Here is a 13,246-nt window from a genome sequence, read left to right as displayed (position 1 = left end):
TGGCAATGAAAATTTCCTTTTCATTCATAAAACTTTCCTATTCCCTACTAACTGAAGAGGTTTTTCCAAAATATGAATGTATTATTTCCAATGTTTAAAGGCACTAAAATGCAATGTAGTAAATAAGTATATTGACACAGTTTTTCAACCGGACACCTTGCAGCTATGCTCATCATCTCCAGCCATGAGAAACTCTATGCATCTCCAGCCACCGGGGAAGTCTGTGCATCTCCAGCTTCTTCATCTTATTCTAGACCTACAAGCTCTCTTAGGTTAACTGAGTCATTTTTTTTGGTTTGTTTTCATAAAAATCTTCTTTTTTAATTTTAATTTTTTGAGATTACAATACAATTCCATCATTTCCCCTTCTCTTTTCTCTCTCCAAACCCTCCTGTCTACACTCTTCTGCCCTCTTTTAAATTCATGGCCTCTTTTATTCAAACACGTATGTCTATTAGATTATACATATATATGTATATATATACACACACATACATTTCTTAAATATAACCTGCTTTGTCAGCATAATGTTAGTTACATGTTTCTATTTTCAGGACTGACGTGGTTTTGAATAAGTAATTGATATGCTCTTCCTGGTGTCATCCTTCTTCAAATTATATCATGGCAGCTGGCCATGTTGGTGAGCCTTCATGGGTGTTTATTTTGACATTTCTTGGTTTTACAGCAAGCTGCCTGTTCCTCTACCTCTTACTTTCTTCCCTCCCCACATTTCTGCAATAATCTCTGAATCTTAGGTGAACTGGTTGTTTTGTAGATACGTCAGTTAGAACAGGGCACCAAACACTGCATTTTTTAAAAAAATTAATTATGGTATAATGTAGTGGTCTCCATTTACTGCAAAAAGAAGTTTCCTTGCCAAGGAACCAAACTTTAACAGCACCTGGCTATTTTCAGGAAGCTAGCACACAACTAGATTCTTTGTACTGCACTGTGTATCCAGCCAGTCTCATATAGCAAGTATCTTGACTTGTGTTGCTCATACAATAGCATGTACTGCTTTAATATTCTGGCGTTTCAAATCTGAGAAAACCCTTAAGAACTTGTTATTTTTGAAAAAGATAAACTGTACTTATTCTTGTGTGGGGGGTGTGCTGTAGTACATTGCCATACTACACATGTGTAGGTTTGAGATTGACCTCAGGTATCTTCCTCTATCAGTCCCTGCCTTATTTTTTGAGAAAGGGTCTCTCACTGAACCTGGAACTTACAGAGACCTCATGAGTAGCTGGCAGCAGACTTCTAGAGTCACCCTGTCCCTTACTCCTAACACTGGGATCATAGGCACATTTTACCATGTTTGGCTTTCTATCTGGGTGTAGAGATCAGAATTCAAGTCCTTGTGCTGATTTGGCAAGTCGACACTTAAGTAAGTGCATAAAGACAGTTGGAACACAGCAAAAAAAAATGGGAAAGACAAACAGCTGTGAATTCAGACAGCATACAGAAATAAATCATTTACTAGCTTAGGCTGCAGCTGCTCTGTATTGTCCACTATCATCTGCTACCCTCAATTAGAAAGGATGTCTGTGTTTTCGGGTAAGACTCTAAAGGCAGCAATCTACATCTTTCTGACAAAATGACCAACAGCACTTCATCCTAAAGCATCATCTTCCACCTGAGTTGTTTAGCCTAATTTCACGTTCCTTATTTCTGTCCTATCAAGAATGAATTTCTGGTAAAGAAAAGTATTTGATGCTGAGGGTGATAACTCACTCTTATTGGGGGGTTCCTTTGCCCAAAAGGCAAATGGCAGTAGATGTTTGGAAAGTTCAAAGCCAGAGTAGGATGGACAGTAAACATGCTGTTTTAGAAAACCAATGTTAAACAATCAAAAATTTACTTGGATTGAAATTATATAAGACAATGACTTCCCACCTAAACTGTTAAGAAAGGATGATCTCATATACTTAGTATTTATTTTTATCATATGATAGCCATGTTGAAATATAAAATGGAAATCTTTTTGTGGTTAAAGTACTTAGTTTTGATAAAGTTAAATATTTGTATCTACCTACAGTTTTGTTTTTATTTCATTTTATGAAATTTCTTGATTTCTTCAATTTCCATTTTATTTTGAAAGTTTGTATTACTCTAAGAAAATGAACAGACATCTTTTTTTTTAATTTTTTTTATTCTTTTTTTTAAAATTTAGATAAGAAACAAGGTTGCTTCACAAGTCAGTTCCAGGTCCCTCTCCCTTTCCCTCCCCTCCTCCCGTGCCCTCCCCCCATCCCCCCCCGTTATCCCCTCGTTCCCCCAGGGAGGGTGAGGCCCTCCATGGGGGTGTCCATAGTCTGTCATTTCATATAGGGCAGGGCCTAGACCCTTCCCCAAGAGTTCAGGGTGAGAGTGCACCTCACATTATGAACAGACATCTTTATAAGATAATATGCTTTGGACCAACACTTAGTAAGATTCAGAACAAAACTATGCACACATGTGAATGATAAATTACTTCAGTGTCATCTCTTCTTTCGATTACTTGAAGGAAGTTGAATAATTACTAAATTTTAGCAAAAACCTTTACATTTAATTTATATTTTATACTGATAACTGAAATGATCTCACAATTCTATTTTTCCTCTGCCCAGATCCCTCAGATATGTTTAATGTCATGGCAACTGGTGCAGTGGAAAAATCTAGTATAAATAGAGAGGGATGGTTCTTTTATAAACAAGGTAATAAAATACATCAAACCCTATGTCATATAATTTACTTGTTCATTGTTTTGAGATATTCATGTTCTTTCTGAAGCAAGTAAACTAGGCTTTTTAAGCATTTTAAAATGAGAATATTCTATAATTATTTCAGAATTGTAACCTCTACTGACAGATTATCCTCATTGTTTGCTATGATAAAACTCAATGCTTCTTGTATGACGTGTATGCTTCCTGTGATCTGATAACAGAGCGCTCAGCTAGTGCAGGAGAGGTAGTTTCTAACTGACCCAGATGGACAGTTGGAGACAAATGACATAAGTGGAAAATAGCTGTGGGACAAAGATAATCCATTTATCCTAGAAAAAAAAACTACTAGTTTGCCCAAAACTCATAATTCAGTAATAAAATGTAGCCCTATATCAGTACTTGGAACCCTGAAGTCACATGACTTAAGATAGCCTACTGTCCATGTCTTTAGTTTTCTCTTCCTGTGAAATTTGAGGACCACTGCATGGGATGTATGATCCCTAAGCAGGGCAATTAGTTTTTAAGAAACCAATGCCAAGGTCTCCTAAATTTTGACCTTTTCTGCAATGTTGTGTCTAGGTTGACTTGAACAAAAGAAACAGAGCAGGCTTGTTCCAGGCTATCTATGTCCTTAAAGCCCTTGGATGAATAAAATGCTTCCTCAAATGTTCTATGGAATGGTGAGAAATTAAAATGTCAGAGAAAGGAAGGATGCCAACCAGGAGGAAATGACTTCACCTTGTTCTGGGTCATCTAGAGAAGGTTCAGGCATTCAGGAGTTGGTAGCTGAGAAGATTGCCCTGCTGTAATCAATCTATATAACATGATGGAAGAGAAATCTGTAATAGATATGACTAACCATGCATGAATATCTCCATCATGGGCACTGCAGTATTTATTGTTATATATTCACATTCAGCTTTTATTTAATGCCTACCATTTTAGAAGCTATTTACATATTTAAACATGTGTGAAGGACTATAAAGGATCCCTTCTTGTATGAGTAGCATATTGCATATATAGAAATATACATGGTTAGACTCAATTTTCAAAACATTTCAAAACTGTATGTATGACTGATTTGCTAAGATCAACAGACACTTATTTCTGCCTTTAAAAACACTGATGGTCTTCATAACACGAGCACAGAAATCACTGGTAGTATAAAAAATAACAGGAAAAAAAGGAGGGCTTACAAACTACTGAAATCTCTATTCTGTACATGAGGATCAAAAACTTATAATGGATCCATGCTACATGCAAGCAGGAAATGTAAAAATTGTAATGTTACCAAAACAGTGCTTACTATTTCGTAAGTAAATGAGTCTGTAATGACTAGAACACTTTCCTTTGAGATCATGTTTGCATACATGTTAACCAGGACCTTGCCTGTGCTAGCCAAGAGCTCAGATTCTACTTCAGGGCTGACCCCTATTGTGCAATTTTATTTTGAATCCTGTTCTCCCTAGGTTTACTGGGCTGGTTTTGAATTCATTCTGTAGTCAAGTTAGGCCTCAAACACGTGTCCCTTCTCTTTCCCTTTCACAGATAGCTGAGATTAAAAGCATACATTTCCCAAGCCCAGACAATAATTTTATGCAAATATAAACAATCTATTCCATTTCATACACACAGTGCCAAAACATTTTGGTCTTAAGGATAGTCTCAGTTATTGTAACTCTTTGGTAACCATGAATATTGAATTGTGAAATGAACACATTCACAAACACAGATGTGTGTGTGTGTGTATGTGTGTGTGTCTGTGTGTGTGTGTATGTGCACATGTGCATGCATGCACACAAACACACACACACAGAAAAGCAGGAAAATTTCAAACTAATTCTTTCATTCTAGTGGGGAGCAATTGCATCAATACTACGTAGCTATCATTGTATATTTACTGTTTCTAAACTACAAAGTGTCTATGGTGTTGACTAGCAGCTGTGTGGTTTAATGCATTAAGATCAGAATAATTCTGCTATTTGCAAATGAGAGTAATTAGGCTTCTTACATAAGAGAGAAAGGACCTTTACTTGGACAATGATTTAGCATTTTTTTCTTTATGGAGCTAACAGCACTAACACATACCACTTGGTCAGATAGTACACAGTGTACCTCCTCTCTCAGAGATGACAACTGGAGGAAATGGACCGGTTGTAATGAGAAGGACTCGGGGCACACAGAAGAACCTCCCACTCCCCTTCTGAAAGTCAATTGTCTTCATAGACTGGTAGACTTGTAGCAGGCTCACAAAGACAGTCATTGCCTGCTCTGGATTCTAACTTGCTATGGGAACATACCGAACACAGGTTCTGTAAAAAATCATCTCCTAAACAAAATTATAGAACTGAGACCTGCCCTACTTTAATGAGGGGAAATTATCAAAATTGAAACTCTAAAAATAGTAGTTTATATTTGAAATTCTAATTCTCTTCTAATTATAGGTACGCCACAGTGGCAATCTAATTAAGTACGATTAGCAACTCCACAGCAGGTCACAGCAACATAACAGAGTCCACAGAGAGAAAACTGTAGATACATGGAGGTCACTTCTAGCCCTACACCTCTCAGATTTTACAGGATCATATTCTACTTTCACTTTCATGCAACAGAAGCTAAATATTGATGCTAATTTATTTACCAGCATTGAGGAAAAACACACATTTTAAATTAGAAAATTTAGAGCTTACGTCACACTTCTATATCTACTATGAGTTCACCAACTTCAAAAAACAATATTAGCATAAACTAATTTAATATTATATTATTTATCTGAACTCTGAAAGCACTCTAGGCATTTGTTGAAACATCTAATATCACCATAGTAGAAAGATATCACTATAAACTAGAATGTTACTTTTACATAAAATTTTTTTATGAAACTGACAATTAAAAACACATTCATTTTTTAAAAATCTAAATTGGATTTTAGAAATGAACATTTGCCTTTAAGTGTTCTTAGATCTCACTCATCTTTTAGCTGTTATTTAATGTGAACACTGTCCCTGTTTCTCAAATTGTTTTCCCTAAACCTGGACTCAAAGTTTGCTGTCATTAAAACAGACAACTTGTCTTAGTTACTCACAGACACAGATGCTCTAGCAGAATTAATAAAATTACAAGTTTTAAAATAACAGAGAAAGGTAAAGCAAATCAACGAAATTATATCATATTAGGAATTTTCTAATACTAGAAAAATTCATTGATCAGGTGGTAAAAGAAATCAGATGGCCAGAGAACAAAAGACTTGAGTACATATTCAATCCACTTTCTCTATTCCCTCTTCCTGCTAGGCTGGCCACCATGACAATTTGACTAGCGTCCAGCCTGCCTAGAATGTACCTCACATGAAAATTCAAAATCCCTAGAGCTAAAAGACAGTTTAAAAAGTATATAGATTCAATGTGTGGTGAAGATTAATCTCAGGCTGAGAAGCAAATATTCCCCATTTTTACCAGCAATGTAAAATTTCAACTACACTCGGCTAATAGATTGAGGAGTTACAGGAAACTGTTGACAGAACAAATATTTTGTATTTAAGGTGTCTAAATTGACAATGTTTTGCTCGATATATTTTACAAGACTCTCAATAGATTGGAGTTCACGATTGAACTCCCTTACACTGAAGAATATGAGAAGGAATTAGATACCATGGTTCTAGCTAAAAAGTTACAGGATCATGAAAAACCCATAGGAGTAGACACAGAAAGAAATCATTTCTAGTATTACATTTTATGACCCCAGAACTGCTATATCAAAAGGATCCACGCTCATGTATATTTTTAGAGATTATGCTAATTGTAGTAAATTGCAATCTGTGTCACAGTTTTCATATTTGTATCTGTAATAAAGCCCAAGCTCCTGCCAGAACTTCTTTTGCAGCATCATTGAGATGCTAATAGAATCACTGGTTCCCTCCTCCACATATCCAGTTTTTTGTGTGGAGTAGCTTAAGTTCTTCTCCCAAACACATTTCTTCCCATCATAACTTGGATCCAACTGAAGATATCAGGAACAGAGGCCTTGCACTTTGCAGGATGAGAGTATAGAAATCACAATCTACTGCTTTTACATTTGGCACGTTGAAGGTCCTTTCCCTAATCTCAAAGCAAATTGGCCTTCATCTCACTCACACACTGAGATACTTGCAAAGATATATATTAACTCTCAAATGATATAATGTCATATTTGTTGGGTTACTCAAAAACATAAGCTGTGTGAAAATATATTAATCTATACCCAAACACCATAAAAGCTATATGCAGCAAACTAACAGCCAATATCAAACTGAATGGAAATAAACTCAAGGCAATTCCTCTAAGATGACGAATAAGGCAAGGCTGTCCCCTCTACCTATACCTATTCAATAATGTACTGGAAGTTTCAGCTAGAGCAATAAGACAACAAAAGGAGATCAAGGGGATACAAATTCGAAAGGAAGAAGCAAAACTTTCACTATTTGCAGATGATATGATAGTTTACATAAGTGACCCAAAAAAGTCTACCAGGGAATTCCTACAGCTGATAAACACCTTCAGCAAAGTGGCAGGATACAAGATCAACTCTAGAAAATCAATAGCCCTACTATATACAGACGATAAAAGGGCCGAGAAAGAAATCAGAGAAACATTACCCTTTACAATTGCCACAAACAACATAAAATACCTGGGGGTAACACTAACCAAACAAGTGAAAGACCTCTATTGAAAGAAATTTGAGTCTTTAAAGAAAGAAATTAAAGAATAAACCAGGAAATGGAAAGATCTCCCATGCTCTTGGATAGGTAAGACAATGTAGTAAAAATGGCAATCCTGACAAAAGCAATCTACAGACTCCATGCATTCCCCCATCAAAATCCCAGTACAATTCTTTACAGACCTCGAAAGAAAAATTCTCAACTTTATATGGAAAAACAAAAAACCCAGAATAGCCAAGACAACCCTGCTCAACAAAGCAACATCTGGAGGCATCACCATCCCTGACTTCAAGCTCTATTATAGAGATATAGTCCTGAAAAACAGGTTGGTATTAGCACAAAAATAGACAGGTAGACCAATGGAATCAAATTCAAAGCCCTGGGATTAAAACACAAACCTATGAACACCTGGTTTTCGACAAAGGAGCTAAAATTATACAATGGAAAAAATATAGCATCTTAAACAAGTGGTGCTGGCATAACTGGATATTGGCATGTAGAAGACTGCTGATAGATACATGTCTATCGCCATGCACAAAACTTAAGTCTAAATGGATCAAAGACCTCAACATAAATCCAGCCACACTAAACCTGTTACAAAAGAAAGTGGGAGGTATCCTTGAACGAATTGGTACAGGAGATCACTTCCTGAACATAACACCAGTAGCACAAATACTGAGATCGACAATTAATAAATGGGACCTCCTGTAACTGAGAAGCTTCTGTAAGGCAAAGGGCACAGTTAGCAAGACAAAAAGGCACCCCACAGATTGGGAAAAGATATTCAGTAACCCCATATCTGACAGAGGGATGATCTCCAAAATTTACAAAGAACTCAAGAAGCAAGTCTCCAAAACACCAAAGGATCCAATTAAAAAGTGGGGGACTGAACTAAATAGAGAATTCTCAATAGAGGAGTATAAAATGGCAGAGAGACACTTGAGAAAGTGTTCAACATCATTAGCCATTAGGGAAATGCAAATCAGAGCAACTCTGAGATATCATCTTACTCATGTCAGAATGGCAACAACAAGGATGTCTGTTCCACTATGTTCATAGCAGCATTATATATAATAGCTAGATCCTGGAAGCAACCTAGATGCCCCACAACTGAAGAGTGGATAGAGAAAATGTGGTATATACGCAATGGAGTATTACTTAGTGGAAAAAAAAAAACAATGGAACGTTGAAATTTGCAGGCAAATGGACGGCACTAGAGGAAACCATCCTGAGTGAGGTAACCCAGACACAAAAAGACAAGCATGGTATGTACTCACTCATATATATGTATTTTAGACATGGATCAGTGGAGTGCTAGTCTACAATCCCAGTGCCTGTGAGACTGGGAAACAGGGAGGTTCCCAAGAGAGATGCATGATACCCCAGAGAAGTGGAATGAGGCAAGATCTCCTGAGCAGATTGGGAACATCAGGGGAGGGAAGAGGGAGCCAGGAAAATGAGAGTGGGATAAGAGGAGGGGAGAAGAAGGTATGGGGGAGCAGGAAGGTTGAGTAGAGGCAAGAACAGAGGAGAGCAGGATGAGAGGTACCATAATAGACTGAGTCATTATAGGCTTGAGGAGAGAGCTGACACTAGTGAGATCTCCAGAGATCTACAAGGATAACACCAACTGGCTACATTAAATGCCCCTCCTTGATGGTCAGGTTTATGACTACCTTATATGTCATCCTAGAACCTACATCCAGTGACTGATGGAAGCAGAGACAGATACCCACAGCTAAATACTGAACTGAACTCCTGGAACCTAGTGACAGAGATGGAGGAGTGATGAGCAAAGTGGTCAAGACCATGATGGGGAAACCCACAAAGACAGCTGATTGGATAAGGGGAGCATTTGAATCCCAGACTTATGCCTGAGAGGCCAACAGGGGACTGATCCAGACTCCATGAATGTAGTCTCAGTGAGGAGGCCACAGAAATCACTGGGATCTTGGGTGGTAGATCAGTGTTTACATGGTTTATGAATGATCTTTGGGAGCCCATTCCAAATAGAGGGATGCTCTCTCACCCTGGACACATGGGGAAGGGCCTAGGTCCTGCCCTGGATGAAATGACAGACTTTAGAGATCCCCCCAACGAGGGCGTCACCCTCCTTGGGGAATGATGTGGGGATTGCTAGTGGAGGGACAAGGGAGGAGGCGAAGGAGAGGGAGCTGGGATTGACATGTGAAGCATTCACATTTCTAATTTAAATAAAAATATTACAAAAGAAGAAAATATGTTAATCAAGTGATTTCTTTTATAAACATAGTAAAAACATGAAATCTTTCTAGCGTGATAGAAACATGACATTTCTAGCATCAAACCTTGCCTTAAGATGGATTAAAAGAAAAAATTTTCCTGTCTAATAGACATAGTGTTATGTTTTGTAAATATTACAAAGGTGAATACTTTTCCATGTAAGGTTTTCACAGAAAATTCAGAATTTATAGCTGAAAATCTAATCTGCCTCTTAGTTTGAAATAACATAAGGGGTCCAAGCATGATTCTCTTCATGATAAATTATGCATGGTAGATGTAGTCATACTTATATAACATGAAAGAATCTGCAGCACCCTTTCCTTAGTACTAACTTACACTATATTTTGCTTCAAACTTGTTCTCAAGGAAGGCCTATCATTTTTTACAAAATTAGGATTCCATGTCTTCTGAGGAACTAATCATTTAAAAAAAATGGGGAGGCATAGCTATAGTTGGATATTGGGAAGCTCTGGGATAGAAACAGACCAAGAGTAGAAACAGAGACACTTAGAGACAGCTGGTTTCTATCACAAAGCATATTTGCATGAACCATGGGAAGAAGTGGTGGTGGGGGGGGATTTACAGGAGTTAAATTTAGAAAAAACAAACACACAACACAGACACTAAAAATCAGAATCACTTACCCTGAAAAACTCCTTAGTGGAGCCAGAGTCTAATGTTCCGTAAGCAATTTCTGTTTGCTTAGACAAATCCTCAGCACTTTCGATGGGAGACACCATCCTCTCTACAGTCAGGAAGGCAGCTAAGTTAGCCGTGTAGGAGGAGATTATGATCAGGGTAAAGAACCACCACACACCTCCAACAATGCGCCCAGAGAGGGATCTGACAAGTATGAAATGGATTCGTAAAGTAAAATGAATAGTCTAATATAAAACAAGTTAACATTCATATGCAAACAGACACTCACAGAATAGTTCACCTTATAACCTGCAATGTGTCTTTTAGTTTGTGAAACTAGAAATTACTAATACTTTTTGGCAAGGAGTACAGAGTAATGAGATTGCGATCTGAGGATTCAATCCTTGGGATTCTCTCATATGCCACCAAGTAGTTAATGGTATAAAATTCTACAAGAAAACAACTTCAAGAAATGTACAAGTTGTTTATCTAATATGCATACTTCTTTGTCTACTCATGACATAAACACAAACAAGACAACCTAAGAACAGCAGCAAAGTTCATAACAAAACAAATATTAAGAAACTGTGTACCATAAATATAGCTTTAAACATAAAAGAAACTCCCCTTTAATGCAGCCCACCCCACCAGGAAACAAACTCAGTTCCATTATGTTTTGGGGTGTGCAAACATAGGTATTTGATACAGTACAGGAGAGAAATGGAAAATGAAATGATACTAAAAGTAAAACATAATTCTTAATGAGTATAAATCAGAAGCCTTCTTGGTGTGGACTGCTCTGACCCTGTTCCTTTGTTTTTCCTGGTTAAGAGAGAAAGAAAACTCAAAGAACACAAATTAGATGTTTAAGTTTTTAAAAGATAAAAATTCCTAATGTGAGATATAAAAAGATAGCAGCATTTGTCTGATTATAAATACATACAGTATTTTAAATGCTTAATAGGTTTACAATATTTCACTTTAAATATTGAAGGATATATATATATAATTACGTAGACACCAATAGACATTTGTTGTGCTTCTTTAAAAGACTTTGTGGGAATCTGCATACAATTGAGAAATTTGAGGTAGCAGCATTTCTAAAATGTTAATACATGAAGATTGGGCAATTTATGGGCAGAATCAAACTTACTGATAATTAGCATTTAGTGATGCAGCCTTTGATACAATAGACACAGATAAATTTTTGTATGATTTCAGTAGAATAAACCACTCGCTCAATACAAAAGAACTAGCTAATTCCAGAAATTTTAAGGTTTAGAGCATTTGTTGCTGAAAATGAAGAACTGAAGGAATCTAATTTTGCCTCCATGCCAAACTCACTATAACTTGTAAAACTTAGCACGATAAGAAGGGAAGGTTTAAATATTTCTCACATGGGATCGAAATCAAGTATTTTATAAATATTATTACTGGAAAATCCTGATATGGACACAGCCATCCTCCATATATCCTATCTGCCCATGCAGTATGATAATTACAGGACACACACCCTAAACTGAGAAGACAGATTCAGAACCTGACTGCTCAGATCCCTCCACACTAAGCTTGATTTTTATTAAATGCATTTGACATTGGACCAGTCTCTTACCTGATTAAGGACTGCGCTTATACTCTATTCTATTCTAGTCAGAAAATAAAAATAAAACTAGTTCTTATTACTTTTCTTTTATTCCAGTGCTTAAAATATTACTGACATTAAATATTTCATTATTATCTTAACTATATTAATTCTAAAATATAGAATTTTTAGAATTTGTCACTCATCTGTAACTGTCTTAAAAGCAACAATTAATTGTTCTGAGCATTCTGGAGAAATTTTATTAAGAAGAAAAAACTTGATTTTAATTTGTAATGAAAGCTGCCATAATTAAAAGCAAAGGCTTTACTTTCTATCATATATTCTTAAGAATGTGAATGCAGAGGCATTGTGATTTATTTTTAATATGCATCAAATAATGATGTTTCATTGGCACATGATTTACATGTAGAGATATTGTTGATATAATAAGACAGACTGAAGAATAACAGTAATCATTAAGCTTATTGTTTTTCTAATTTCTGTGTTTCAAAAAATATCTTATAGTGAAGAGACCCCAAACTAACTTTGTTTCTTCTTCCTTTTTGTTTATTTGTAATTTCAGGCAGGTTAAAGTCACTGAATTCAGCAAATCATCCTAGACTATAATTCAAATATGTCCTTTCAACATTCTTAATGGAGTTCCACAGCAGACCGTACTTGGAAAAGATTGATAGATGCATTTCCAAAATATTTAAAAGGAGACTCTGAGGGGTCTGTCCATTTTAAGCTCTTTTGTAAAGAGAGTGATCATTCTACTGCTCTGCTGTGCAGTAGCTGTGTCTGCATCCTAAAACATAGTAGTGCAGGTCACTCTCTTCTTAAAACAATCACTAAATTGGCCAGTGCTAGGTTTTAGGTTCAATTTTAAGTGCACATGGCATGTAAGCACCAAGGCAAGTACATGTTAATGACATGTGTTATATCTATATATTCTAAAATAAAAAATCAGTAACAATGGAAATACTCTAACTGAAAACAATTGTTTCTTACTAAAAAATAAATGTTATTGAGTCTGAACTGTGTTGAGACTCACCAATGAAATCTAAGTACACAACAAAACATCCTGTTTTGGAATCAAGCATAATAAAAAAGAGAAATTGTCTAAATGCCACAGTGGACTACGGGACGTTCTAGAATAAGTGTGCCTTCAACTCCAGCCACAAAGGCAAAAGATTTGTCTGGTGCTTAGCAAGCACTAGATAACAAAGCAACTGTGGTGCCATGCTGTGAGTGGGGTGTGGGAAGGCTCCCAGACATGGTCCATCTCTGGGAACACAGGACAGCGTCTACTTCATTATAAACCCACACACAGCTCTGCTTATCTGAAAGACAGAGTTT

The 13,246-nt window shown here is 36.5% G+C and overlaps 1 protein-coding gene across 7 annotated transcripts in view; it reads right to left on the bottom strand.

Annotated features, from left to right (window-relative positions):
• The window catches only part of Gria2 (glutamate ionotropic receptor AMPA type subunit 2), a 132,197-nt gene that overhangs the window by 8,866 nt on the left and 110,085 nt on the right, over positions 1-13,246 (bottom strand). For all 7 annotated transcript variants that reach the window (XR_005879509.1, XM_005076146.4, XM_013117780.3 and 4 more), the window contains exon 12: positions 10,311-10,509. Coding sequence is in view for 6 of the 7 variants with exons in the window: in XM_005076146.4 (XP_005076203.1) it covers positions 10,311-10,509 (199 nt within the window). In the remaining variant the exon portion in view is untranslated. The remainder of the gene's footprint in view (positions 1-10,310; positions 10,510-13,246) is intronic.

The sequence above is a fragment of the Mesocricetus auratus genome, unplaced genomic scaffold, assembly GCF_017639785.1.
Source record: "Mesocricetus auratus isolate SY011 unplaced genomic scaffold, BCM_Maur_2.0 Super-Scaffold_100009, whole genome shotgun sequence".
Lineage (NCBI taxonomy): Eukaryota > Metazoa > Chordata > Mammalia > Rodentia > Cricetidae > Mesocricetus > Mesocricetus auratus.
Note: the sequence above shows the minus strand (reverse complement) of the source record. Positions and strands in the feature narration are given on the sequence as shown.